General features: G+C 38.8%; 1 protein-coding gene and 1 long non-coding RNA gene across 8 annotated transcripts in view; one reads left to right on the top strand and one right to left on the bottom strand.

Annotated features, from left to right (window-relative positions):
* Gpc5 (glypican 5) overlaps nucleotides 1–26,038 on the top strand; it is a 1,432,992-nt gene that overhangs the window by 303,177 nt on the left and 1,103,777 nt on the right. For 6 of the 7 annotated variants that reach the window (XM_017315745.2, XM_011244876.3, XM_011244875.2 and 3 more), the window contains exon 4: nucleotides 3,769–3,902. In XM_017315745.2, coding sequence (XP_017171234.1) covers nucleotides 3,769–3,902 — 134 coding nt within the window. Of the gene's footprint in view, nucleotides 1–3,768; nucleotides 3,903–21,765; nucleotides 24,277–26,038 lie in introns of those variants that run through there. The other variant, XM_006518322.4, reaches the window with a different exon arrangement.
* 4930505G20Rik (RIKEN cDNA 4930505G20 gene) lies at nucleotides 1,174–14,175 on the bottom strand. The gene is made up of 4 exons (NR_045761.1): nucleotides 14,129–14,175; nucleotides 13,387–13,524; nucleotides 9,540–9,669; nucleotides 1,174–1,419 (listed from the first exon to the last, which is right to left on the bottom strand). It is a non-coding gene; the product is annotated as an RIKEN cDNA 4930505G20 gene (long non-coding RNA).

Here is a 26,038-nt window from a genome sequence, read left to right on the forward strand (position 1 = left end):
AGATGGAGGAGCTTGGTGGCTGATGGTGTGTGCAGTTCCACGATTAAATTGAGAATGGGAAAGTCAGCGAACTTATAAGCAGTTGTTGCAGCAAATACTTGATTGGAGTGGGAGAAGTGATATGGCTTAGGAGTGAGGAGGAGAGTCATTTCAAGGTGAGATGGGAACTTGAAAATCAGCGGGAAGCCAGAGATGGAACTTAAAGCCAGAGTTGACAAGCATTACAGAAGAAAACATTTTTTTTTTCAAGATACTTCAAAATGATTGCAGGGGAGAAGAGTCGAGACCAGGGAGGAAGAAAACGAGGAAATTGCAGTATACGGCAAAGATGAAAATCTGTCAACAGACGTGGGAAGTTTTTTTTTTTTCAATAGGAAGAAGTCCTAAGTATTGAAATGTACTATCCAAGTTGGCTCACCTCAGGGGAGCAAGGGTGGCAGCTTAAGACCCTGCTACCAGATGGTTTTCTACTCCCTTTCAATAAAATGTGAAGAAAAGATCCCAATAGAAAATCAAGAAACAGGGTCTTGGGAATTCACTTGCTGTTACTGAAGTATTCTGTGCTTCTGTGTCCACTGAAGCTATTCTCTAAGTTTTTAGCGAATCCTTTTTCTTTCTGTAGCTGCAACCAATGCAAACATAATGAGTACAAAAGTCATGTGAGACTGATGGTTTTCAACTCCTTATATTCCAGTTCAGTAGAAGATATGGCTTTTTCCTCTAACAAAGGGATGTTGAGATAGTTTGAGATAGTATTTCTCTCCACTCAAAAGTTCAAAGTACTTTGCCCCTCTCCTCGAATTTAGGAAAGAGAAAACTAAGATTCATAGTAGCTTTGAGTTTCATTTTGCCTCAAGCCCCTGTGGCCAGCCACAATGGATCATGTTTATTTTGAAAACATCCCATAATACCTCCAGACATACCCACCATCAATTCACATCATCTTCTCTTGGTTCCTGGTACTGGTGGTTGTTGACAACAAATCTTCCTTTTTCTTTCTATTTTAGCACCTAGCTAATATAATTTATACCTCACTATCACTATTTTTTTAGCCCCAGGGACTAAAGTTCATTTTGAACTTTTTAATACCTTGGTCTTTTCACTTGAAATATCCTTTCCTAAGCCCAGTTCATTTTACTTTTGTTTACAACCTATGAACACCATCTTGGGATTACTAGCAGTTTTTAACTATATTTTTACATTCAGTAGACAGTTTTCTCTTTAGTTAAACTTATACAATGTTGTCTGGTGCATTTGTAAAATTACCACTTCTGGATCTTACTGTTCAACTTGGCAAACAGCAGGAGCTTCTGTCTAATAAACACATTCTTAGCCTTGAAGACCTCCCATAACATATGTGTCTAGCCTCCTCTTCCAGCATGGTTTTCTTGTGTGGTTTTCTGTCCAAACTCTTCTTTCCTAGGAAAAACAAAATGATAGCCACATTCTGCATCAGACCCATGTCGTCTTACATCTCCCTCTCTTAGGGTTTGTCTTTCTCCTTAGCACTATCCTTTGCTCTGAGGTGATTATCAAATGAGGTTACATTATCTAATTCTGCTATGGCAATAAAATAAAATCCTTTTCCGGCTTCTGCTCCTGACTCTGGATCCTAATGTTTCTCTGCAGACCTGTTCTTCCTCTTCTCCACATTATGGCCGTTATTCTGCTTGCAATGATGTGAAAATATCAACTTCCTGCCTGGCAGTTTTGCCTTACAAGTTTTTTTCTTGGTGTCTATATCATATGGCGTCCCCTGCCCCACACCAGGGGGAATGCTATACAGTATTCTATGTGTTTTCGTGCAGAATGTATTCATATAGAAGAGATATATGGTTAGTTGTTGTATTCCTCTTGGTAATTTATACTCTTCTGAAATGTTTATGTTTGCTTTTTCTGTCTTTCAAATTCTCAGTTCATCCTTTGACTCGCCATTCAGATTCCTGAAGCACTCCCGCCAACATCTCAAGTACAATTGAACTGCCCAGTTTCTGTCCAACTGCAAGTATGCTCTTGGCTTTAATGCTGTCTTCCTTCTGCTACAGTCATGAAAAACTGCAGTGGCTGCTTTACACAGAATTTAATTCGATCGTGTGCGTGGATGTATCTCCAGCAGTTGACATAATGATACTCAATAAATGTTTGCTTATGAGTTGGCTTCATAGAAACACATCTCATCATACCCTTCCCTAACAGATGCTCAAAGTTTCATACTTGGCAGCTGAATGCGTTTTGGGAGTAATCTCATGTTTCTCACTTTCCGTCTTCCTCCAACCCAAGAAGATACCCAGACACACCCAGAAGACACCATCATTCCTGGACCTCCGGTTTATTTATTTATTTATTTTTTTTAAAGAAACACAATTTGCCTTTGGTTTATGTGGAAGATCTCATTCTGCTCTAACTTGTAAGCTCTGTTAAGGCAAAGGTCACTTACTCTTTCTCTCTCCTAAAGTTCATCACAGGAGCTTCACAAATGTTAGAAGTAAAATAAACATGAACAGGAGGAGGAAATATTTGCATAATTATTTTAATATCCCAATATGGAACAATCAAAGAAAAGGAGAATTTATATCTTTGGCATATGTTTATATTTTCACCTTATGTGTGAGACCATCAAGTTCAAAGAGCTATCATCCTATACTTAAGGTCTCAGAACTAATAAGAAAAGTTAGACCAGAAATAAAGCCTCCTGATTCTGGCATAGGACTTTTGTGTATGTTTCAAACATGCTGCTTCCTCTTGAATTGCATATTATCATGATACATTAGATGCTAAGTCGATTTTTCAGTGATAATTATGTAAACTATATAAGTTTTCATTGCTAGAAGAATATCTAAAGAGCAATTACGTACATTTTTTTTGTTTTGTTTGTTTTGTTTTTGAGACAAATTATCTCTGTGTAACCCTGGCTGTCCTAGAACTCACTCTGTAGCCTAGGCTGGCCTAATACTTAGAGATTTGCCTACTTTTGCCTCTCTAGTCCTGTGATTGAAGGCATGCACCACCACTGCTCCCTGTAGTCAATTTGTTTTTCATTGTTTTGAAGACTATACCATCCTTGTAATTATATCAGTGTAATAAAGAAGATATAGAGGAAATATAAAATGAGACTGTATAGTATTATACAATATTACATGTACTCTTTCTCAAGAAGACATGACGGTACAAGCCTCTTATCCTAGTTAGTTGGAAGCTTGAGGCAGGAGAATAGTGAGTTCAAGGGCAGCTGGGATAACTTGGGACCTTGCCTCAAAATGACAGTACAGTCAGGCTGCAGATATCAACTCATAACAAAGTGCTTGCCTAGCATGTGTGCGGCCCTAACTTCCCTCTGTGAATTGCAAACAAAGAAATGACAGACTCACTGTCCTTTCTCAGAAGATATTTACTTTTATCCTTAGGACTCATTCAAATTTTAGTGCATACTCAGCAACAATTTATATTATCTTACCTGAATGTAAAACACGATGGATATCTATTTTGGGTTAGCAATCCTTTATATACACACAATTTAGTTTTTACTTTAATTCTTGATTTTTGGATAGTTTTTCCATGTGTATTGTAGCCTGTATCAATGTGCATGAAACTGGTTTATCACTCTTGGCAATGAATTCAAATACATTGATTCTCATTGTTAAAAACCCACAAGGATTATAGGTATTGAAACTTAATTTTGAAGTGTAGAGGCAAACATAACATTGTTTCATGGCCTCAGGAAAGCCAAAGCAGGTCTGTAACTGCCTTCTGATGTTTTCTGCTTGAAAGGTGAATACGATTTGTGGCCATCCAGTGAGAACACCAACACAGAGCCCCCGCTGTACTTTTGACCCAAGCAAAGAGAAACATGGAATGAAGATCTCTGCAAGGAATGGTGAAGAGACACTTGCCAACAGAAGAAAGTAAGACATTTGTTTTACAACCAGAAAGAGAAAAGAAAGTAAGCCATTAATTCTACAAGAGAATAGAATGTGTTCATTAAACAGGCCCAAATATAGTATGAAATGGAAAACAAAAAACAGAAAACAAAATCCATTTTCCTTTATTTAAATATGTAGTGGCTCATGGGCTGGAGAGATGGTTCAATGTTCAGGGCACTTGCTGTTCTTGTAGAGGACCTGAATTTGGTTTGGTTCACTTGATGTAGTTGTCTCCAAAGCTTACTGCCTCCATCTGCTAACCTAGTCCTAGTCCTGGAAGCTTCTACCCTCCATACTATCTAATCTAGGCCTAGAATGTTTTTAACCTCTGAGTCCTGCTGTTGAAAAAGCTCACCACTTCCTAGTTCTTCCTGAACTCTGGTTGGCTGATTCAACTCAGCTGTTCTGGCTCAAATTCCTCTAATACCAAACTGATTCAATCTGGCTTGTCTCTCAGCCTTGACTGAATTGCCCCATTTGTTCTCAGACTAACTCTGGCAATCTGTTCTAATCTTCTGGCTCCTTCTCATTCTCTTTCTCCTTCTGTCTTCGCCTGTGTCTAGCTTGTTCTCTTTTTGCAATCTCTCTGTACACCTGTCCGGCTAAAACTGCCTTGTTCTCTCTTCTTCTTTCTTTTCTCTTCTTTTCTCTTCTTCTCTCTTCTTTTCTCTTTCTCTTTCTCTTTCTTTCTCTTTCTCTCTCTCTCTCTCTCTTCTCTTCTCTTCTCTTCTCTTCTCTTCTCTTCTCTTCTCTTCTTCTCTTCTCTCTGCTCTGCTCTCCCCCTTCCCCCCCCTCTCTTTCCACCTGAATTCTCAAGAAGCTTCCATGTTTCCCTGATTTGTCCCTTTCACTGCCACTCAATAGACTTTACTTTCAAACATGGGTGCTTCCTTCTACAAACTATCTTTAGTCTCACTGCTTGGGATTAAAGGTGTGTTTGAAGGAAGTGTCTATATCTCAGCCAGAGAGATTAAAGATGTGTTCTGAGTCTGAGCCACACTAGAACTAGAAACAGGTTTTTTCCAGTAAACATAATCTTGGGGTTCACAATGTGATGAAATATTCTACAACACACCCACATCAGGCTATACACAACCACCATTAACTGCAGTTTCGGGGCATCTGATACTCCTCCTGGACACTGTGGGCAGCTGTACACACATGTTACATATATAGACAAATAGGAACATATATACACATACTAAAGAACAGATTTTAAAAGGTTTAAGTTCAGTGGATTAACCTCTCTCCTCAATTTGGAAGATAGATTACGCTTGTGGGAACTGTTGTTTTGTGACTATCAGAGTTATTCCTTATATGTTAGGGCAGGTCTAGGGACATGTGACCATTGCATCATATTTAAACTGAGGACTGAATGCTTTAAGTGATGTTAGTTAACTGTAATCTGGTTTCTGCACACAGTTACTGGTAAGTGTCTTGAACAGTATAAGACAATGCTGCCATACCATGTGATTCATATTTCTGAATTTTTAGGATTTTTGAAATAGAGTAGTAGGAATTGCAATTTTTTTCTACATTTTACCTGCAGTGGCAGAATGGCCACTTGTCAATACCAAGTGGTGAGCACTAAGCAGACTGTAATTCACTCTGCTCATCACTATTTCACTGGTAAGCTACAAGCTTCTCTAGTATCCCTTTGGTAGGTAATTGCCTTTTGATATGAAAAGCTAATCAAACTATAGAAAAAACTTTTTTCCCCCTTTTTAATATTTAGTTGACTGTGTACCTCTTAGGAAATACTGGGTTCTCTGTCATTGCCACATAAATGTAACCAAATTTCAGAATGTTACATATTTTATTTTAGTTCAGATACTTGTCCTGAATATCTTTAGATAATCTATAATAAAGTGTTTTCTTTAAAGATTTATTTATTTATTGGTTGATTGATTGATTGATTTTATATGTGTATAGTTTAGCTGTCTTCACACACACCATATGCAGGTGTTGGATCATGTTACAGATGGTTGTGAGCCACCATGTGGTTGCTGGGAATTGAAGAGCAATCAGTGCTCCTAACTGCTGAGCCATCTCTCCAGCCACCGAAAATGTATTTTATACAGCTTTCTTCATACAGCATCATCTGGTTTCTTGTTTGTCTGTTTGGTTTTAATTAATTATTTATTTATTTTTATTCTTTTCTCACGCATTATTGCATCTTGGCTGCAATTTTCCCTCCTTCCACTCCTCCCAGTTCCTCCCCTAGATTCTCTTTTCTTCCATTTGCTTTAAAAAGGAGAGAGAGATGGTCTATCAACTGAATGTGTATAACAAGTTATAAGAAGACTAGCATAAACCCTCATATCAAGGCTGGAGGAAGCAACCCAGTAGGAGAAAAAGGTTCCTAAGCACAGGCAAAGAAGTCGGAGACACTCTAGTGCACACACACACACACACACACACACACACACACACACACACTTACTCTGTTAGGAATCCCATTAAGAAGACCAAGCTACATAACCAAAACACAAAGGCAGAGGGCCTAGGTCAGACCCATGCAGGCGCCCTGTTTGTTGGTTCAGGGTTCAGTCTCTTTGAGCCTCTGTGAGCTCAGATTAGTTAATTTTGTGGGTTGTCTTGTGGCATCCCTGACCCCCTTGGCTCCTACAATCCTTCCTCTCCATCTTTTGTAGGACTCCTGCCTAATGTTTGGCTGTGGGTCTCTGCATCTGTTTCCACCACTTGCTAGAGGAAGCCTCTATGATGACAACTGGGCTAGGCACTGATCTGATTGTAGCAGAATATTGTTAGGAATCATTTTATTGACTCTGTTTCCCTCCCAGACATGTTTGGTTCTATCCCCAGTCTCTGAGTATTCTGCATCTGGTTGCTGGCCATCTGGGCAGTATCAGGCATGGACACCCTTTCATGACATGTGCCTCAAGTTGGACCACTCATCCTTTGGCCACTCCCAAGAGTTCTGTATCATCATTATCCCAGCACTTCTTACAAGCAGAATAGATTGTACTAAATAATTTCTGTGGCTGGGTTGATGTTCCAGCCCCACGGTTGGATGCCGTCCTAGGTTATAAAAGGTATCTGTATCCCTCATTACTAAGGAGACTTCTCTAGGGTCACTCTGATAGATTCGACACAGTTTCCACTACACAGCTTTTTATATCATGCCCCTCTCCCTGAATGTTTCACAATTCCAGTCATTTCCGGCAGTACTCTCTCCTTTCACCCCTCCCTCCCCCCCCGGCTGATCCCTTCTGTTCCCACTCCACTCCATCCCCGACTCCCAGTCCCCACACAAAAGCTGTTCTGTTTCCCCTTCCCAGAGAGACCCATGCATTCCCCTTGATACCTACTTGTTATTTAGCCTCTCTGTGGATTGTAATATGACTGTCCTTTATGTAACAGCTAATGTCCACTTATAATATGTGTCATGCTTGTCTTTCTGAGTCTGGATCACCTCACTCATAGTGACTTTTTCTCTGCCATTCTGTTTTTCTTTTGAATTAGTACAGAGGCAGTATGTCACTAAGGGACATTCCCTACATTAAACATTAAAAGTCTAAGCTTCCCCAGGTGACCCTGAGCCAACCCATACTTTTCTTACTAGTGTTTTCCACTTAACACATAGATTTCACGCAGAGGCAGTGACTGTGTGTCCTTGACTGGCCTGTGGATGTGAATCACAGCCTGCTCTGAGTCATGCTTTTATTCATTAGTTATTACTATGATAACTTTTCTTTTAAGTGATTTTTTTTGTAACTTGCTTTAGTACTTTTATCTGCCAAAAATTCTACAGTATATCTTTTCAAATAGGTTTTATGATCTTGTGATTGGGTTGGGATTGGCATTACTTCAAACATGTTGTTGATTTATTGCAATATATGTGATGACTCTTTGGAACTTAATTTCTGACAGTTCATGGAGAGGACCAGGCTTTCTGTTTTATGATTGTATTATACACTAGAACTGCCCTGTCTTCATGAAAGCTGCTACATCTGTTAATCTCATCTGGTCTATATACTATTATCTAACATTTTAGATGGTCTCTGTAAGAAGGTATTGCTCATATCTACAGGAGACATTCATGATTATTTATGGTAACTAAGAGAGGCAAACAGTATATCCATAATAAGAAAAATGGAAACATCATGTCACAGAAACTATGAACACATTTCCTGTGGGGAAAAATGTGATGGAAGAGAAGCATGAAAAGGCAGAGGGATGAAGAAGGTGTGTTGTTTCTGTAGATTAGAAGCACTGCATCAATAAAAGCACCCGGCACTTCTAAACAGTCATGGAGGCCATTTATGACACCAAACTCCTGTATTCGGATGCAACAGGTCAGAAAAAGAAAAATGTAATCACTCATAAGATATGCCACATACACATTAAGGAGGTGGGAAGAGACAGGCTAGTTTTTCTTGAAAATAGTAGATCCAGTCTACTGTCAGTCTTTACATCATGGAATACACCCACCACCACCACTACCACCACTTTAACCGTAACAAAAGACACCCCTGCTGCATAAGTTGCTTCTGTTCCTGTGATTGAACATCACTGCCAAAGCAGCTTATAGACGGAATTGATTTGGCTTTCAATTCCAGAGGTATAAGAGCCCATCATGGCTGGGTGGTAAGGCAAGAAGCCGCAGTCGTTGTGGGATCAGGAAGCCAAGACAACTGAAGCACAACCGTAAGCATGAAGTGGAAGTCCTACCTGACTATGAACTCTGAGCCCTGCCCCCAGTGATGTGCTTCCTCTAGCAAGGCTGCACCTCTCAACTTCCACAAGTACTGGCTCTGACTGGAGACTGGTTATGTACATATCTGCGCCTGTGAGGGACTTCTCCCACTCATGCCACCACATTCCTCTCCCTAGCACCACGGGCTTGTGGGCATTCATAATGCAGAATCTATTCAGTCCAACTTTAAAAGTACCACAGTCTTTCTCAGTGTTAAAACTTTCCAAAAACCCAGAGTGCAGAGTCTCTTCTGATACTCAAAGAAATCTCTTCATTGGGACCCCTTGTAAAATTTCAGAATTACATACTCCTATACACAGTGGTTAAGAATATACACTACTGTTTTAAAGTGGGTAGCATAGTGAGGCAGTACTAGATCAAGCAAAACCAAACCCCAGCAGGGCAAGCACTAAATTCCAACTCAGTGCCCAGTGACTAGGACTTTGGCTTTAGATGGCTTAGATGGCATTGCCTCGACACTTCTGCTGCTGCCTGCATCTTTCTCTCTCTGTATGGTTCTATTACCTGTATGCATCTCTCTTTGTCATGTGTCTCATGGCTGCTGGCATCTTTAACATCCTGGAGACTCTACTTCAAACCAGGCTTTATTTTCACATGGTGGCCTGTAATGGTCTCCACACAGGCACTGCCTTGCTGGACACTGCTTGGCCTAAGTGGCTATCTGAAGCCACGGAGGAAATGGAGTCCATGATCCATTTACTCTTACATCCTTCCTGCCTACAACCAGTACTACTGAGGACACTGGTAAGTTGGCTGCTAGTTTGGGATAGACCCTGTGCACTCTGAATAACTTTGCAGCAGCTCTTCCTTATGATTGCTTTCTAGGACCAAATTTCATGTGAGACTATGGGAAACACTGATCACTCGAGCCATCCTACCTGTTCTAGCATCATGACCGATTTTTATTCACATTATTGAGATTCCTTGTTGATGCTTTATAAATCCTAGATTTCTGCCTCTGTGTGGTAGAAGTTCACCTTCTGCTTTATACAGTGGTGGCTACCCCATCTGTAGACAACAGCATAAACATGTAAACATAGTTAACCAGACATATTTCTATTGTACCAAACAGGTTACACAGTTCAGCCATATTCACTGCAGGAAATGATTCCTGGACAAGTGAATGGGTGGTAATTGTTGTTGGGAAAGTGAACGAGTGGGTAGACATTTCCTAGCCTCACTTGATTGTAGCTGCTGATGGGCAATGCCAGACCAACAAGCCATGTGGTATGATGGGTTTAACTCTGTATGCAGATGGAAAATAACATCTGCTGAAATATGTTCTATATTCTCACTATGCCCTTTGTACTCTCACTATGCCCTCTGCACTCTCACTAGGCCCTCTGCACCCTCACTATGCCCTCTGCACCCTATCTATGCCCTCTGCACTCTCTCTATCGCCTCTGCACCCTCACTATGCCCTCTGCACCCTCACTATGCCCTCTTCACCCTCTCTATTCCCTCTGCACCCTCACTATACCCTCTGCACCCTCACTATGCCCTCTGCACCCTCACTATGCCCTCTGCACCCTATCTATGCCCTCTGCACTCTCTCTATGGCCTCTGCACCCTCACTATGCCCTCTGCACCCTCACTATGCCCTCTGCACCCTCTCTATTCCCTCTGCACCCTCACTATACCCTCTGCACCCTCACTATGCCCTCTGCACCCTATCTATGCCCTCTGCACCCTCACTATGCCCTCTGCACCCTCACTATGCCCTCTGCACCCTCTCTATTCCCTCTGCACCCTCACTATACCCTCTACATCCTCACTATGCCCTCTGCACCCTCACTATGCCCTCTGCACCCTCACTATGCCCTCTGCACCCTCACTATGCCCTCTGCACCCTCTCTATGCCCTCTGCACCCTCACTATGCCTTCGGCACCCTCACTATGCCCTCTACCTAAAGACTACATCTCCATTTAAACTCCTTCCTCCTCCACCTCTGCCTCTGCTACTCTCAATCTTTTCCTCATAGAACATCATTTCTCTTACCCTCTGTCCATATCTAGTTCTGGTCCCAGGCCTTGGGTCTAGGGAATCTGATCTAAAGATGTGTGAATTTGTAAAAAGCATCCAGGATAAATACAGAACAAATACAAATTAAGGGAGCACCAACTTTTAAATAACTATACTTCATAGTACAAAATTACAATCAATTTTCTCCCCTGTCCTTTCTCTTCTATATTCATTAAAAACAACAACAAATCCTCTCCTGATACATTTATGTGCTTTCTCTGTTCTAACATCTGACAGAGCACAATTTGCTTATTAAATATATCTCTGTGTTACAATTGTGCTAAGGTTCTTTATGGACTGTGTAAATCTGTCTATGGGAAAGAACAGAATTAGGCTGTAGAGTGGGATTTTATTTCGCTTTTGGAGATGTGCTTGCATGGATTCAGTCTATTCTTCTCTGATTTCACATCATACCAAAAGGCTGAGCTAACTGAACCCTGGAAGTTTGATATGAACTGGTTACAGGGTCCCCATAGCCATGGAAGGAAAGAAAGGTGACTCTTCCTTTAATCAGCTGGAAAGTTGTCACCATTTTCTCATTTGGTCAGAAACCAAATCAGCACAGCTCCAAGGGATGCTGGACCCACATAGTTGTCTAAGCATCCCAGGCAGAGCAATTTTCCCCGTGGCACTTCCTGTTCCCGGCCTGATTTCTTGAAGTTAGCTGGTAAGAGTAAGCGATTAAGAAGCTTAAGTCAGTGATAATTAGCTCTACATTATTATTTCAAAGTGGTGTGGCTGTGCCAATTAAGTGGGTAATTAGGAAAACCCCAGGACAATAAATTAAGACACAGCCTCAACACCAGGGTCCCATCTGTTCGCCAGCACGCTTTCCAATTACCCAAGGTTCTCAATGCAGAACACATGATGAAGAGATTGGCTATATGTGCCCTGTTTGTTTGGGTGAGAGAGACTATCTTAGATGATTAACAAACAAATAAGATATTTAGTATCATGCAGATTTTGGTGCCCATGTAGGAGTAGAATCACTTGTACATGGTGTACATTTGATGTTTGAGAATGCCATTGTTAACTAAAGTCATATCTATCCAGCCAATACGTACATAAGCCTATATCAATTAGATGTGGAGAAAATAATACGCATACTCAATTAATAAATCTTATTAAGTTTATTATCAAGATAAAATAGATTCCCATGAAATGGGTCAGTTACTTAGAATACACGAGTTTATAATTACTGAACCCCTATTGTAATACTTTATTAGTTAATTAAATAAATAATCCTACATAGCACATTGGCTGTACCTGCTTTTTTTTTTAAGAGTTAAATCAATCTTGTGATACACTTGGCTGAATGATGTATTGGTAATGTAAATACTCTGTGGGTGAACATATACACAGGTCAGAGAAAAGGGAACTGAGAATTTACTATCTCTTATAATGATAAAGAAAGCACTTTACAGTCTGTTTCCTAAAAGGAAGTAAGTCCTTTGAGGTGGCATTATTATTTATTACCTGAAAGTTTAATTTAGTAAAATGAAGGCCATGCTCCCTTGAATGAGAAAACTTTTGTTTAATTTAAAACAGCGCTTAGTAAGTGGTGCTGCAGTGTAAGTGCTTCCAGGGCAAGCCAGGCCACAGCAGAGCTTTGGATAGGGTGCCAGAGGTGAGGCCAGAGCTGGCACTGAGGGAACAAAGTGACAACCAGGCTAAAGTCAAGACCTACATGAGTAATGAGGATGGGGGTCTGCAGGGGGTCAAACCCCAGCCCCACAGGAAACACCTAAAGCCAGAAGGCACAGCAAACATATGGCAGAAGTTTAGGCTCCTGCTTTTTAACCTTTGGGGATCATGTATCCCACTGAGAACCGATAAAGCATTCCCAGAGAAAAGAAGGCTTAGAAACAAACACAGGAAGAGTTTTGCTGCGTTGGAAAGCAATTTGCTCCAGCTGAAACTAATATTTAAAAAAAAAAAAAAAAAAAAAAGATGTCTTTTCCAAAAGGAACCATCTTTTATTTTCTCTACACTCATGGATGGGAGGCTTCAAGCCATTGCATGAGGACATCTGTATTCGATCCTAAGTCACAGGTAACTATGCTGACACTGAACACCTGTGGTCCTGAAATGAGAGAAATGGTGTCCAGTAGTTGATGCGAATCCACATTAAAATTACGATAGGTCTTTGATATGACTGTGCATATGCAGGCTTAATTTCTAGTAGGGTTCTTTTTTCCTTTTCCTCCTCCTCCTCTTCTTCCTCCCTCCGCCCCCATAAGAACTGAAATTTGAAGAAAACTATGAAGCTCTACTTCGTAAGTTAGAACTCTCATAGTTTGTTTGGGTGAACCATTGGCTTATTTCAAGGAACATCACAAATATTGTAACATTTTCATGTTCTGTTGATGTTCCCCAAAGCATTGTTCACAGTGTCCATCTGGGGGATCTGTAATAATGCACTTGTCATGCTTAGGATGCAATTAATAAGAATAATGTTTTACATATTTCAAACCATAGAAAAAATAAAAAATTATACTTCAAACTGTAGGAAAACTGTTGTTTACTTTGGACAGTTTTCAAACACTCCAAACCTCTGTTTCCAAGTAACAGGTTTCTTAGATATACCTGGGTCTTTTAATAGTGTTTATAATGTAACTGTTGAGTTATTTCATTTATAAGGCTCAAAATATCCCTATGCAAGCAAACCAAACTGGGAATGAAATTCTTTCCAAATGACACACCTGAAAGTTGTTTCTTTTTTCTTTCTTCTTCCTTTCCTCCTTTGTCCTCCCTTCCTCTCTCCTTCCTTTCCCTTCTTTCTTCTTGTCAAAGATATGAATCTTCCTTCTCTTCAGTTTCCTCAGAAAGTCAACAAACAACTGCAGTGTTGAAAAGAAATTCCAACTAAATTCTCATGTATTTTCCACACTAAGGTTTTTAAAAGGTTACGGTTCAAGTTTGTGCTGTATTGAAACTGATGACTTCTGTGAATTTATAAAAGGATTTTTTATTTATTAATTAATTTCAAGATATTTTACAGAGTCTGTTGGGGGATAATCAGGTGGTAAATGAAGCTTGTTCTATCTGTAGAAATATTGTTTGTATTTGAAGCATCATGATCATCCAAACATCCAAGCTCTCTGTTCTACTTTGTTTGGCATGGTAAAGAATATTTCTAACACTGTACATCTGTCAACTGCCACTGCAACGTTCTAAGACACAGTTCTTCAGCAGGTAAAGGGAAAACAGGAAGAGACAAAAGATGATATGACAGCATTGGCTTCTATTGCCTGTCTAAAGGACATAACAAATTTGCAATTTTCCCAACTGTCTTTAAAACAGTACAATAAATGTGTCCAAAGTGTCTAGAATAAGACTGTATCCTTTGATAGAGGTCCCTACTTATTATTATTTAAACTTTAAATATTATTTATTATTATTAAATATTATTTATGATATTTAAAGCTATTAAATTTTTCGTACCTATTCACGAACCTTCCACCTCTCCTCTAAGAGATCAGAGCAGTGCTTCCCTGTGTCCTCAGAATCACGGTTTGTTTCCTTGGAAACGAAACAAATCAGGTTTGGAAGGAAGGTGAGGGGTGACTCTTCCTGTGTAGAGTCACATTTGTAGAGTTAATAGATATGTCAAGTCTCTTTCTAAAAACATATGTCTCCTCTTTGATGATGTTTTGAAATCAATAGTACTATGGCTCCTCTCTTGCTGTATTGGTTTTACCTTCTACTACCAAGAATCTTGTTATAAATCAAATATTACAACTTTGGGATCTTGTAAATTGAACAGGCTCAAAGGATTGATAACCATCTTCTTATTCGACCTTGTATACAGTTTTCACTTTAAGCCAATTTCAGTGTAAACACGCACATAGGAATAAACATACCAGAAGAATAGCGAGCTTTAATTTCCATCAGGTGTTCTCGATGTCATACCTGAGTACAGTGGTTACTCATATTCAACCCTGTTCACTGATGTCTTGTGTGGAAGAACATAATATTAGACTCTAGTTGTCGCTCAGGCTACAGTACTGTACAGCCCCCCTGACTCCCACAAATGAACCAAATAGCCACCTACCAGGACACTGTCAGTGCCTAGGTAATATCTGGCACCATAATCTCACCTGGGAAAGTGATTTTACTTCAAAAATGTGATCAAATGGAATATTGGTCCCACATCTTGATCTACACCCCTTCCCTGACTCCTGCCTGTAAATCAGAGAGCCTGATTGCAGGCTTGTGTCCCAAAGCCTCCGTTCCTTAGGGAGTTAGAAAAAAGGACATCCCACATCTGCCACTAGGACTCTGTTTCCTTTTGCTAGGGCCTGAACTCTGCTGAAGCCCACAACAAGCTGTTATCTCTTTATTCTTCTGACTTAGCCATTAATAAGTTTTCCCTCAAACATGCTACCCCAGGAACCCATCTCTGTGTTCTCCTGAATTTTCCCTCCCTGCCCAAACTCTTCCTTCCTGATACCCATCAGAAACAGGAATAAAATAATGTTTGGGTCACATATGACAGTTACGGCCAATGCTTTCTAAAATGACAAGTAGGGTCGAAATTGTGACCATGTTAAAGATTTGTATCATACTCTATCTAAATGGCTTTAATTACAGATCTATTCATCTTTAAAGTACAGTTCAAGGACAGAAGTGTTTGAACTAAAAATTAGAGAGCTTTGGAAAATGCAACTTTGAATTTTTATCAAGTAAATATTGCTCCCAATCTGAAAAAAATAATGTTGTTATATATAATAAGGAATGTCATATAACAATGGACAAATGAAAGCATGAGAAAAGAATGCAGAAAGCAGTCTTCTGATTAACAGATGATTTAAGAGAAAGTATTTCATTAACTTTCTTCTAATTCTAAGAGGGAACATTGTTACCAGTCTAGCTTTTCATTTCCTAAGTCATGACGATTATTGTTAAAATTTTACCAATAAAAGAAAGGACTGACTACTCAGGATTTGATGGAAAATGCTATGTCCCCAGATGTAAGCAAAATGAGCTGAGAAGGTAGCTCAGTGAGAAACATGACTGCAGCCAAACATGTGAGGTCTTGTGTTTTGATCCCCAGAACTCAGCAGGTCAAAGAACTTGAGAATAGGGCTGGTACTTGTAACCCCAGCACTGCAGCTACAAGGCAGGCAAAGCCCCAAAGCTTCCTGACCAACCATGCTAGATGAATCAGTGAGTTTCATCATGTTCAGTGAGAGACCCCAACTCAAGAAATTAGCTTCATCCTTTTCTTTTTCCAACTGAAAATCCCTGGGGGAAATGATAACTTCAGGGGGGTCCCTTGTTTTAAACCTCTGAGTGCCAAGAAGAGCACAAGTGTCTCTTTAGTCTGTCGTCAATCCTGCCAAGCAGGACATTTACGGTCCCTGCCTTTGGCTGCAACACCTCAATCTTAAGGGGTGATATGCCTGTATCTGAAACAAATATAAGACACAGAATATAAGAAGGAGCCAAGGTTTGAACACAGTTTCAGATTGCTGTGGGTAAGAGTCATTTCTGTGTGGCTTCTAGCTACTTTTTGAAGTGCTGGCACAAATGACTCCAATTTGTTCAAGAGAGGATTTTGTCATGAAGCTTAGGATAGCCTGAGATGTAAATTCATCATTCCTCCGCTTCCCACGTGATGGGATAGGCTACCGTGACTAACAGGGCTACATTCAATTCTAAGAACTCCCGCACTCCTTCCCTCCGAGCAATATTCTCTGATTAACCATCTGAAACTTTCTGGCTATTATACTTCACTGGCAAGGTCAGAATTGTCCTCATTGATCTGATTGGAACATGGGTTGTGGGTGTATAGCTGATAGATGAGACAGACATGGTACCAGTGAATTCCTTCTGGTCGATTTAAGTAGCTATGTGATAGAGAAGGGGTGGCTCTCAGGTCAGGCAAACCTGAAATGCTCTATACTTGGACTGTGGGTAATGTTCTAACCAGCTCAGTGTTGAGGGGAGGAGTCTGGATAACTTTGCCTGTCTTCTCTGTAGGGGAAACATTGACTAAGTCTTTTCTCCTACTTTTTATTCTGAAAGTCAAATAAAATAAATAGAGAACAACAATCAGAATGCACTGTTTCTTTTTACCTCAGGCTTCCATTTACACAAATATACTCATTCAAGTTATTCAAGTTATTGTACAGGGGTCTTGATAAGGATTTTTTTTTTCTGCAAGTTAAAGAATTAACTGGAAGGAAACATCGCAAATACAAAGGTAGCGGTGGGGGAACTCTAGAACACAGAAGACAGAATCTAATGGTGAAGTAAGGGTTGAGGAAATTCACACACAGGAGATTCTCTCTCTCTCTCTCTCTCTCTCTCTCTCTCTCTCTCTCTCTCTCTCTCTCTCCCTCTTTCTCTTTTTTCCCAGTTTTCTATTCTGGTCAGATTTGTTTTAAATCTTTTCCATTTGGACATTTTTTTTAATGTATGATGTTTTTGTTTAAAGTTCTCTCTAATGGAGAGTACATCAATGCCTTTTAAGGTACACTTTTTTTTTTTTTAATAATGCAGAATGACTTAGACTTGAAAGCCCAGTTTTGACTTCTCCTGGTGAGTTTTAAATCACACAAGAGGAAAATGCATTCAGAATGCATGTTTCCTATTGGGACAGTGAATGATGGCATGCTGATGTTTGAATGCCATTGACAAATAAGGGATCTCTGTCCTGTTGTAGCTGCCTGTAGACTGCCAGCTCAGGGCTAATCTAAAATTACAGGAGAATTCTGACCATGGAACATCTGTCTAAAAACAGCTGCCTATAAGGGATATGGAAGGAGATTTGTGAATTTCCTAGCCTTCTTCCCATATCTGTTTCTCAGTCCTTCCCGATTGCTCCTTTTAATACCATTAATTCGTCACCTTGTTTGATGTATAGAGAAATCCTTGTCAGCCTTTTCCTGAAGGGAAATCATGGCAGGTGAACAAGAAGACTTCCTGGGAGGAGGGGAAACCTGGAATCACTTAACCAAAATGGGGAAAATTCTGCAAATGATGCTGAACGAACCTTAGGTCACAGTTCCAGGATGGGAAGTGAGTTCAGGTAGGGTTCATAGAGCAGACCTCAGGAGTGTCTCTGCTGGCACAAATATATATTTACATACATACATACATACATACATACATACATACATAATCAGTTTAACAGCTTTGAAACACATTTCAGTTTGTGATAGATGCACCCAAAGCCTTACAAAGCCTTGCTTCACAGGATATGGTCACCATTACATTTCTCTGGGTTCAAGAAATGAGACTTCAACTGGCCTTTGGCTCATCAAATTACACACACTGAATTATTTTCAGGCACGTACAAAGAATTGTTATTGGTGTGGGATAAAAATCTAAAAATATTTTATCAAATACAATGACTTGGTGAGAATAAAGTTAAATGATTAAATATAGATTCAGAGAAGCAAGAGAAAATAGTTCTTATCTCAAAGCATGTAATTATATATTTCCTCTGCTGAGCTGGAGACTGGCATTTTAAATGTCTACTGTTTGACAGCTGTGGTCAGACATCTCTACAGGGTTGAGCCTGCTCATTAGTGGCACATTAACCTCAACTTTGCCTCAGGCCATTAACTAGCAAACTGCACATTTGACCTTTGTTCTACAGATTTTTTTTCAAACAGTGTGCAAGGTACTGCTTTTAATTTAGGCTCTGTAGTATGTGTGGACTGACTTTAGGGGTAAGAGAAAAAAATCAATACGTGTCATTAAATAAAGAAACATGTGGTTTTAGACATTCCACAGAGGAAAGCTCCATTTAAAAACGTGATTCTTTTCCAATATTTTTCCAGATAATTAGCTTTGGTCAAAATTAGAAATAGTACCTACTGTCTCGAGCGAGAAAGATAGAAATGAAATACAACATGTAACCATATAGAAATGTTTTAAACCAAACAAACCACTACAAGATAAGGGTAGTAGATTACAGCTCTACTTTAGAAGTAACTAATTAAATAAAATGCGAACTGAAATGGAAATTAGAGCCACAGGTTGAAAGCACACAGTTTCCTAGATGAACCAATTTTAACTTCTATAGGGGGACCACTCTTCACAGCTGATATATGAGGAATATGCCAATCTTACAAATTATAATGTAAGTTAGTTTAGTATTTTATTAGACTGTGGAAGTCTATATTGAATTTATGAAATATCATACACCAACATGTATTTAAGTATGATCTATATTTTTGACATACATGTTCATGATACCCACTAAAATATAGGAATAGCTTAGTACCAATTTTGTAGTACTAAATCATCCTTATATTTCTGCCTTTCTCATCTGCCGCCTCTGTCTGTCTGCTTGTTAATTTGCATGTAAAGAAAGCTGAGGAAGGATAAACACCAGATTGTCAATATTCGATACTTCAGGGAGGATGCAAACACTACAGAGGGACAAATTAACCTGATCTTCAGGTACCTTTGAATTATAGTACTGTTCAATAAAAGATGTTGCTTTTGTTATTAAAGGTGTTATAAAAATCGAAAATATTGCCTGCCTTTATAGTAGTAACTGAGCATGGCCATGACAACAAACTACAAAGGACAACTCCCAGATGGGTTGCATTTCCTTTTATATATTTTAACATGCGATGTATCAGGTGACCCTTCTGGTATGGTTGGCCTCAAGGGCATTGGAAGCAATGAAGCAATAACTATGCTCGTTCATGCTTCTCCCCCACCTTCAGTAAGCTCAGGGCAAACAAGGCTGCAGGCTATGAATGAGCAATTGTAGTACAGACCTTTCGTCTTTACCGAACCAGCACTGCACATTGGCTAGAGATTAGAATTTACTCTATTCTCTGCTTCATGTGCTGCAAAATAGACAGAGAGAGACAGACAGACAGACAGACACAGAGAGAGAGGGAGAGAGATATCTCCTATCTGAACATACTATATTCTAAGTTCAGATTTTCATGGGAAGAAGTGCTATATCTATGTTTCTATCATAGCAATGCACCTATAAATGTATATATTTTCTTAGTATGGTAATTTCTATAAAATTTTACAATGATAGTAGTATTTTCCTTGTTAACATTTTTAAACCTTGAGTTGTCAAACCCTTGAACATTTGTGATATTGATAATTGATATTGTGCACATGCTATAGTGGAAGTGATTACAGGAGAACTTGCAGTTGGTTCTCCCTGTTCATGTGTGGCTCAGAACTGAGCTAGGGTCATCAGACTTGCTGGATAGTGCCCTTCCTTGCTAATCTAAGTCACCAGTCCCATCTGTGTCTGTTAATTTTTTCTATGTGATAGTGACATACAGCTAGGACAGGGAGCTACTCCAATAGGTGATTTCTTCACTTGTTTCTAACTCATGATACAGTGTATCTGTTATGGGTTACCATGGGATCTTACTACATAGGCTAAATGGTAATGAATACAGTTCAAGATTCATCCCTGGAACTGCCATGAGCCAGCTTAGCAGTCTTCTGAGTTACTAATCCTGCTCTCTAGACTTCTAATATTTTGAGAGTATGCTAGGAACATGTCATGATTCTTTACAATCTAGAAGTAGGTCCTCTGGGTCAAAGAATCCAAAGACATATTTTTTTTCTATTTAGGAGCTTAAGAATATCATCATTTAAAAAATACATTGTTCTAATTTTCAACTCTGGAAACTATTAAAGACTAAACTATCACTTAGAGCTAATTTACCAAGCATTCGAGTTGGGTATAAACAATGACCAAGCCCTGAGTACAAATGATAGACAAGACAGAGCTTTTGATATGAGAGAAGGCATTCTTCATTAGAGGAGGAAGATTTACAGAGTAGGGACAATCATAGGGCAGAGGCTATGGAGGACACACAGATGAGAATCAGAATGAACCCACAGACACTGCACAATGGAGAGGAAAGAGAGGTGGAGAACTTTAATGAGAGTTTGAAGAATGGTTAGATAGAACAATGGAGGTAATGAACACATAAGCATGAACTTCGTTCAAGCAATACAGATGTATGTTATGCAATGGCTCAATAAAAATGTGATTTGTGCCTGGGGTGTGGGACAAGAATCAAGAGTAGCTGGCATGGAATAAGGCTACAAGGTGGAATGTAAAGATGCCCTGATCATTATAAGACATTTCTAAATCTAAATTACTCTGTATTTAAATAGAGCAAAAGTGATATTTGTTGTAGAATGAATATCTTGTGTCTATATGGATGTGTCACCTGTCAATAATAAACCTGATGGCCTATGGCTTAGGCAAGAAATAGGAGGTGGGACATTTGGGAGACAGAAATGATTCTGGGATAGAGCTAGACACAGAGGATTCTCCCTGGGAAGATGTGACAAGATAGGTGCATGGTACCTGAGCACAGATAACCAGCCACATGGCAGAATGTAGGTTAAAATAAATGGTATATTTTAAGTTTTAACTAATCAGAGTAGAGCCTAGCTATATGGCCAAAGTATTTGTAAATGTATTTTGAATCTGAGTCTTATTTCTGGGTGTATGGAGCTGGGAGGAAGTAGCAGACCTCACTTATATAATTTTTGATTTCCAATGTTGCTTCTCAGTAAAACTTAGAAAATGAATTGAAGGGAAAAAGAAAAGGCAAAATTAGAGGCATTGCCCATCTGTTAAGTTTGAAGCTTGAAGAAGAATCTGTACATTTTTATATGGACCCAATAGATGATACTTTGAATAAATGCTTAGATGGGAAACACTTTACCATATCCTTTTAAATATTGCAACTCAGTTGCTCACATGAATTATATATGATTTCTATATTTTAGTCATGTTTCCAGGACAAGATGAAAACTGATATGAACAACATATCTACTGAAGGATAATTAGCAAGATCTTCTAACTTTCCACTGCATGCATTATGCTCCAATTTTAAATGATATTATCTTCATGTTGGTAGAAAAGGAAATGTATGGGTTGTCCACACCCATAGCAAATTTAAGTTTAGAATAGTTTCAAGAATACAATATTTCTTCACATGCATAATAGTCAGCATTGAACTGGGAAGAGAGGTCTGGATTGCTTTATGGTTCAGGTGATCAAATACTGTGACAGAAGCAACTTAAGTAAGAAACACTTTATTTTTGGCTTATAATTCCAGAGGGATACAGCGTACTGCAGAGAAGCATGCAGTCAGCATCAGGAAGCTGGCTCGAATCCATACTGCTGAACAAAAGAATGAACAGAGAGTATGGACATCTCTTCTCAAGGACCACCCCCAGTGACTCACATCCTCTAGGATGATTCCATTTCCTAATACTTTCATGGCCTCTCCTAAACCACCATCATTCTTTGCCCTCAAACACGTCAGACTACGGACTCACTTTACATTCAATCCAGGAAGTCCAATTTCAATTGGTTATGTAGCAGCTACAATTTCTGACTATAAATTTGTCTACTAGTATTTATTTCCAACCAGCTCAATTATATTGTCTGTCTCTCCTTCAACCATTCATTTGTTCATTTGTTTCATTCATTTGCTCCTCCTTTCTTTGTAGCTTTGTACCCTCTAGACACTGAGTGAAACTGCATTTTAGAATAACATATTTTTTATTATTTGACAATTTCATCTATCTTTTAATATCTCTATCTATCTATCTATCTATCTATCTATCTATCTATCTATCTATCCATATCTTGATAATACCTCATACTTTAAATGAAGATGGCCCCCATAGGTTCATGTTTTTGAATACTTGGTCTACAGTTGGTCTTACAGTCTCTGCTCCATTCCCTGTTCCTGTTTGTGCATGTCTTATAGAATAAATTTGGGGTTGAAAGTTTGGTGGTTGAGTTTGTATCCCCATCGCTCCACTGGTGATCCTGCCTGGCTACAGGAGATGGACCCTTCAAGTTTCATATCCTTAGTGCTGAGTCACAGTTAAGATTACCACCATTGATTCTTGGGAGCCTCCCTTATCAAAGGTCTCTGCCAGGTCCTGGAGATGCCCCTCACCTCCCCATCTCTGTCACTTGCAGATTTCCATTCATTCTTATGGCTATCTGGCCACCTCTCCTGTCCCTCCCCACACCTGATCCTAAAGCACCCTTCCATTCTGCTCCCCATCCCGTCTCCCACCCAGTTTCCTCCTTTGATCTGCCTCTTATGACTATTATTCCATCTTCTAAGAGAGAGTCAAGCTTGTGCCTTGCTTCTTGTTTGCTTCTTTGAGTCTGTGGAGTACAGCATGAGTATCCTGTACTTTTTGGCTAATATCTACTTATACGTGAGTATATACCATGAATGTCCTTTTGGGTCTTGGTGACCTCACTCAGGATGATATTCTCAAATTCAATCCATTTGTCTGCAAAATTCATGATATCTTTGTTTTTAATAGCTGAATAGTACTCCATTGTGTTTCCCTTTCTCCACATCCTCACCAGGATGTGATATGCTTTGCTTTGTTTTGCATTTCGCTGATGACTAAGTACTTGAACATTTTTTAAAGTGCTTCTTGGCCATTGAATATTCCTCTGTTGAGAATTCACTGATTAGCTCTGTACCTCATTTTTAAAATTGGGTTATTTATGTTGTTGGTGTCTAACTTCTTGAGTTTTTTATACATATTGAATATTCATCTTCAGTCAGATGTAGGGTTGATGAAAATCCTTTCCCTATCTACTATCTGCTATCTGTAGTCTGCCATTTTTGTCCTATTGACAGTATCCTTTGCCTTACTGAAGCTTCTAAGTTTCAAGAGGTCCCACTTATTGATCTTAGAGCCTGAGACATTGGTTCTGTTTCAGAAACTTTCTCCTGTACTAATCAGTTCAAGAGAATTTTCCACTTTCTTTTCTATTAGCCTCAGTCTATACAGTTTTATGTTTAGGTTATTAACCAGTTAGACCAGTAAAATTTATTAAAGATGCTTTCTTTTTTCCACTGTGTACTTTTTGCTGCTTTATATTAAAAAAAAAGTGTCCATAGGTATGTGGGTTTATTTCTGGGTGTTTGCTTTGATTACTGATCAAAGTGTCTGTATCTATACCAACACCATGCAATTTTTAACACTATTGTTCTGTAGTACAGCTTGAGATCAGGGACAGTGATTCTACTAGAATTTCTTTTATTGTCAGGATTGTTTTGGCTATTATGGGATTTTTGTTTTAACATATCAAGTTGAGAATTGCTCTTTCAAGATCTATAAAAATTATGTTGACATTTTGATGGGGATCACATTGAATCTGTAGATTGCTTTTGGAAAAATGGCAATTTTCATTATGTTAATCTTATCTGTCCATGAAAATGAGAATTTTTTCCATCTTCAGATGTCTTCTTCAATTATTTTCTTCAGGGACTTGAAGTTATTGTCATACAGAGTTATATCAAGGTATTTTATATTATTGTTGGCTATTGTGAAGGGGCTTGTTTCTCTAATTTCTTTCTTGGCCTCTTTACCAAATGAAATAAAATGGTATGAAAGAGGGCTATTGATTTCTTTAAGCTAGTGTTGCATCTAGCCACTTTGCTGAAAGTGTTTATCAGCTGTAGGAGTTTTCTGGTAGAAATCTTGTGGTCACTCATGTATACTAGCATACCATCCACAAAAAGCAATACTTTGAATTCTTCCTTTCTGTTTTGTATCCCCTTGATCTCTTTTCGATGTCTTATTGCTCTGCTAGAACTTCAAGTACTATATTGAATAGATAGAGAGAGAGACAATCTTGTCTCTGATTTTACTGGAATTGCTTTAAGCTTCTCTCTAATTAGTTTAATGTTGGCTATTGGCTTGTTGTATATGCTTTGATCTCTTTAATACTTTTAACATGAATGGGTGTTGGATTTTGTCAAAGGCTTTTCAGTGCTTAATAAGATGATCATGTGACTTTTTTCTTTCAGTTTGTTTATATGATAGATTTCAAGGTTGAATTTTCCAGTATTGAGACATGCCTGCATCCCTGGGATGAAGCCTGCTTGATCATGATAGATGATGTTTTTGATACGTTCCTGGATTCAGTCTGGGAGTATTTTATTAAATATTTTTGGATCAAGAGAAATGGGTCTCAAGGTATCTTTCATTGTTTAGTCTTTGTATGGTTTAGATACCAGTGTGACTGTGGCCTCATAGAATGAGTCTGGCAGTGTTCCTTCTGGTTCAATTTTGTGGAATAGTTTGAGGAGTATTGGTGTTGGCTCTTCTTTGACAGTCTGGTAAAATTCTGTGTTAAAACCATCTGGTCCTGGGCTTTTTGGAGTGTGCTGGGTTTGGGAGGCTTTTAATAACTGCTTCCTTAAGGGCTATAGGGCTGTTTAAATTGTTTTCCTAATCTTGATTGTTTATTTGAATACAGTCTCTCTGTCTTTTGGTTAGTTTGGCTAAGGGTTTGTCGATCTTGTTGACTTTCTCAAAGAACCAGATCTTGGTTTTGTTGATTCTTTGTATTGTTTTCTTGTTTCTAATTGATTGCAGCCTGCATTTTGATTATTTCCTGCCTTATACTCCTATGTGATGTCTTTGTTTCTTCTTCTTTTTTTTTTCCTGGAGCTTTCATGTGTAATTTTTAAATTATTGATATGAGAACTTTCTATTTTTTATGCAGGCACCATGCTCTGGACATTCCTCTTATCACTGCTTTCATTATGCCCTATAAATCTTCATTGAATTCTAGAAAGTCTTTATTTTAATTCTTTACTTCTTCCTTGACCTGATTATCATTGAATAAAGAGTTGCTCAGTTTCCATGAGTATGTAGGCTTTTTGGTGTTTTTGTTGTTGTTGAAGTCCAGCTTTAAGTCACAGATTTTTGATAGAATATAAGGCATTATTTCAATTTTCCTGTATCTTCTGAGGCGTGATTTGTGATGAACAATATGGTCACGTTTGGAGAAGGATTCATGAGGTGCTGAGGAGAAGGTATATTCTTTTGTGCTTAGGTGAAATAGTCTATAGGTCTGTTTGGTCCTTTTGATTCACAATGTCTGTTAGTTTCATTATTTCTCTGTTTAGATTTTGTCTTGATGACCTGTCAATTGGTGAGATTAGAGTATTGAAGTTAATTATCATGTGGGGTTCAAGATGAGATATAAACTGTAGCAATTCTTTATTTTATAAATTTGGGTATTCTTGTGTTTGGGATATAGATATTCAGAGTTGAGATGTCTTGATGTATTTTATTTTTTCTTGATGAGTATGAAATGCCCTTCCCTGTCTCTTTAGATTGATTTTGGTGTAGATTCTATTGCATTAGATATTAGAATGGTTACTCCAGCTTGCTTCTTGGGTTTGTTTGCTTGAAAAACTTTTTTCCAGCCCGTTACTCTCAGTTAATGCCATTTTTATTGCTGAAGTGTATTTCTTGATGAATTCTGTTTTTGTATACACTCTGTTAGCATGTGTCTTTTTATTGGGAATTGAGTCCATTGATGTTGCAAGA

This window comes from Mus musculus, chromosome 14 (genome assembly GCF_000001635.26).
Source record: "Mus musculus strain C57BL/6J chromosome 14, GRCm38.p6 C57BL/6J".
In the NCBI taxonomy this organism is placed as follows: domain Eukaryota; kingdom Metazoa; phylum Chordata; class Mammalia; order Rodentia; family Muridae; genus Mus; species Mus musculus.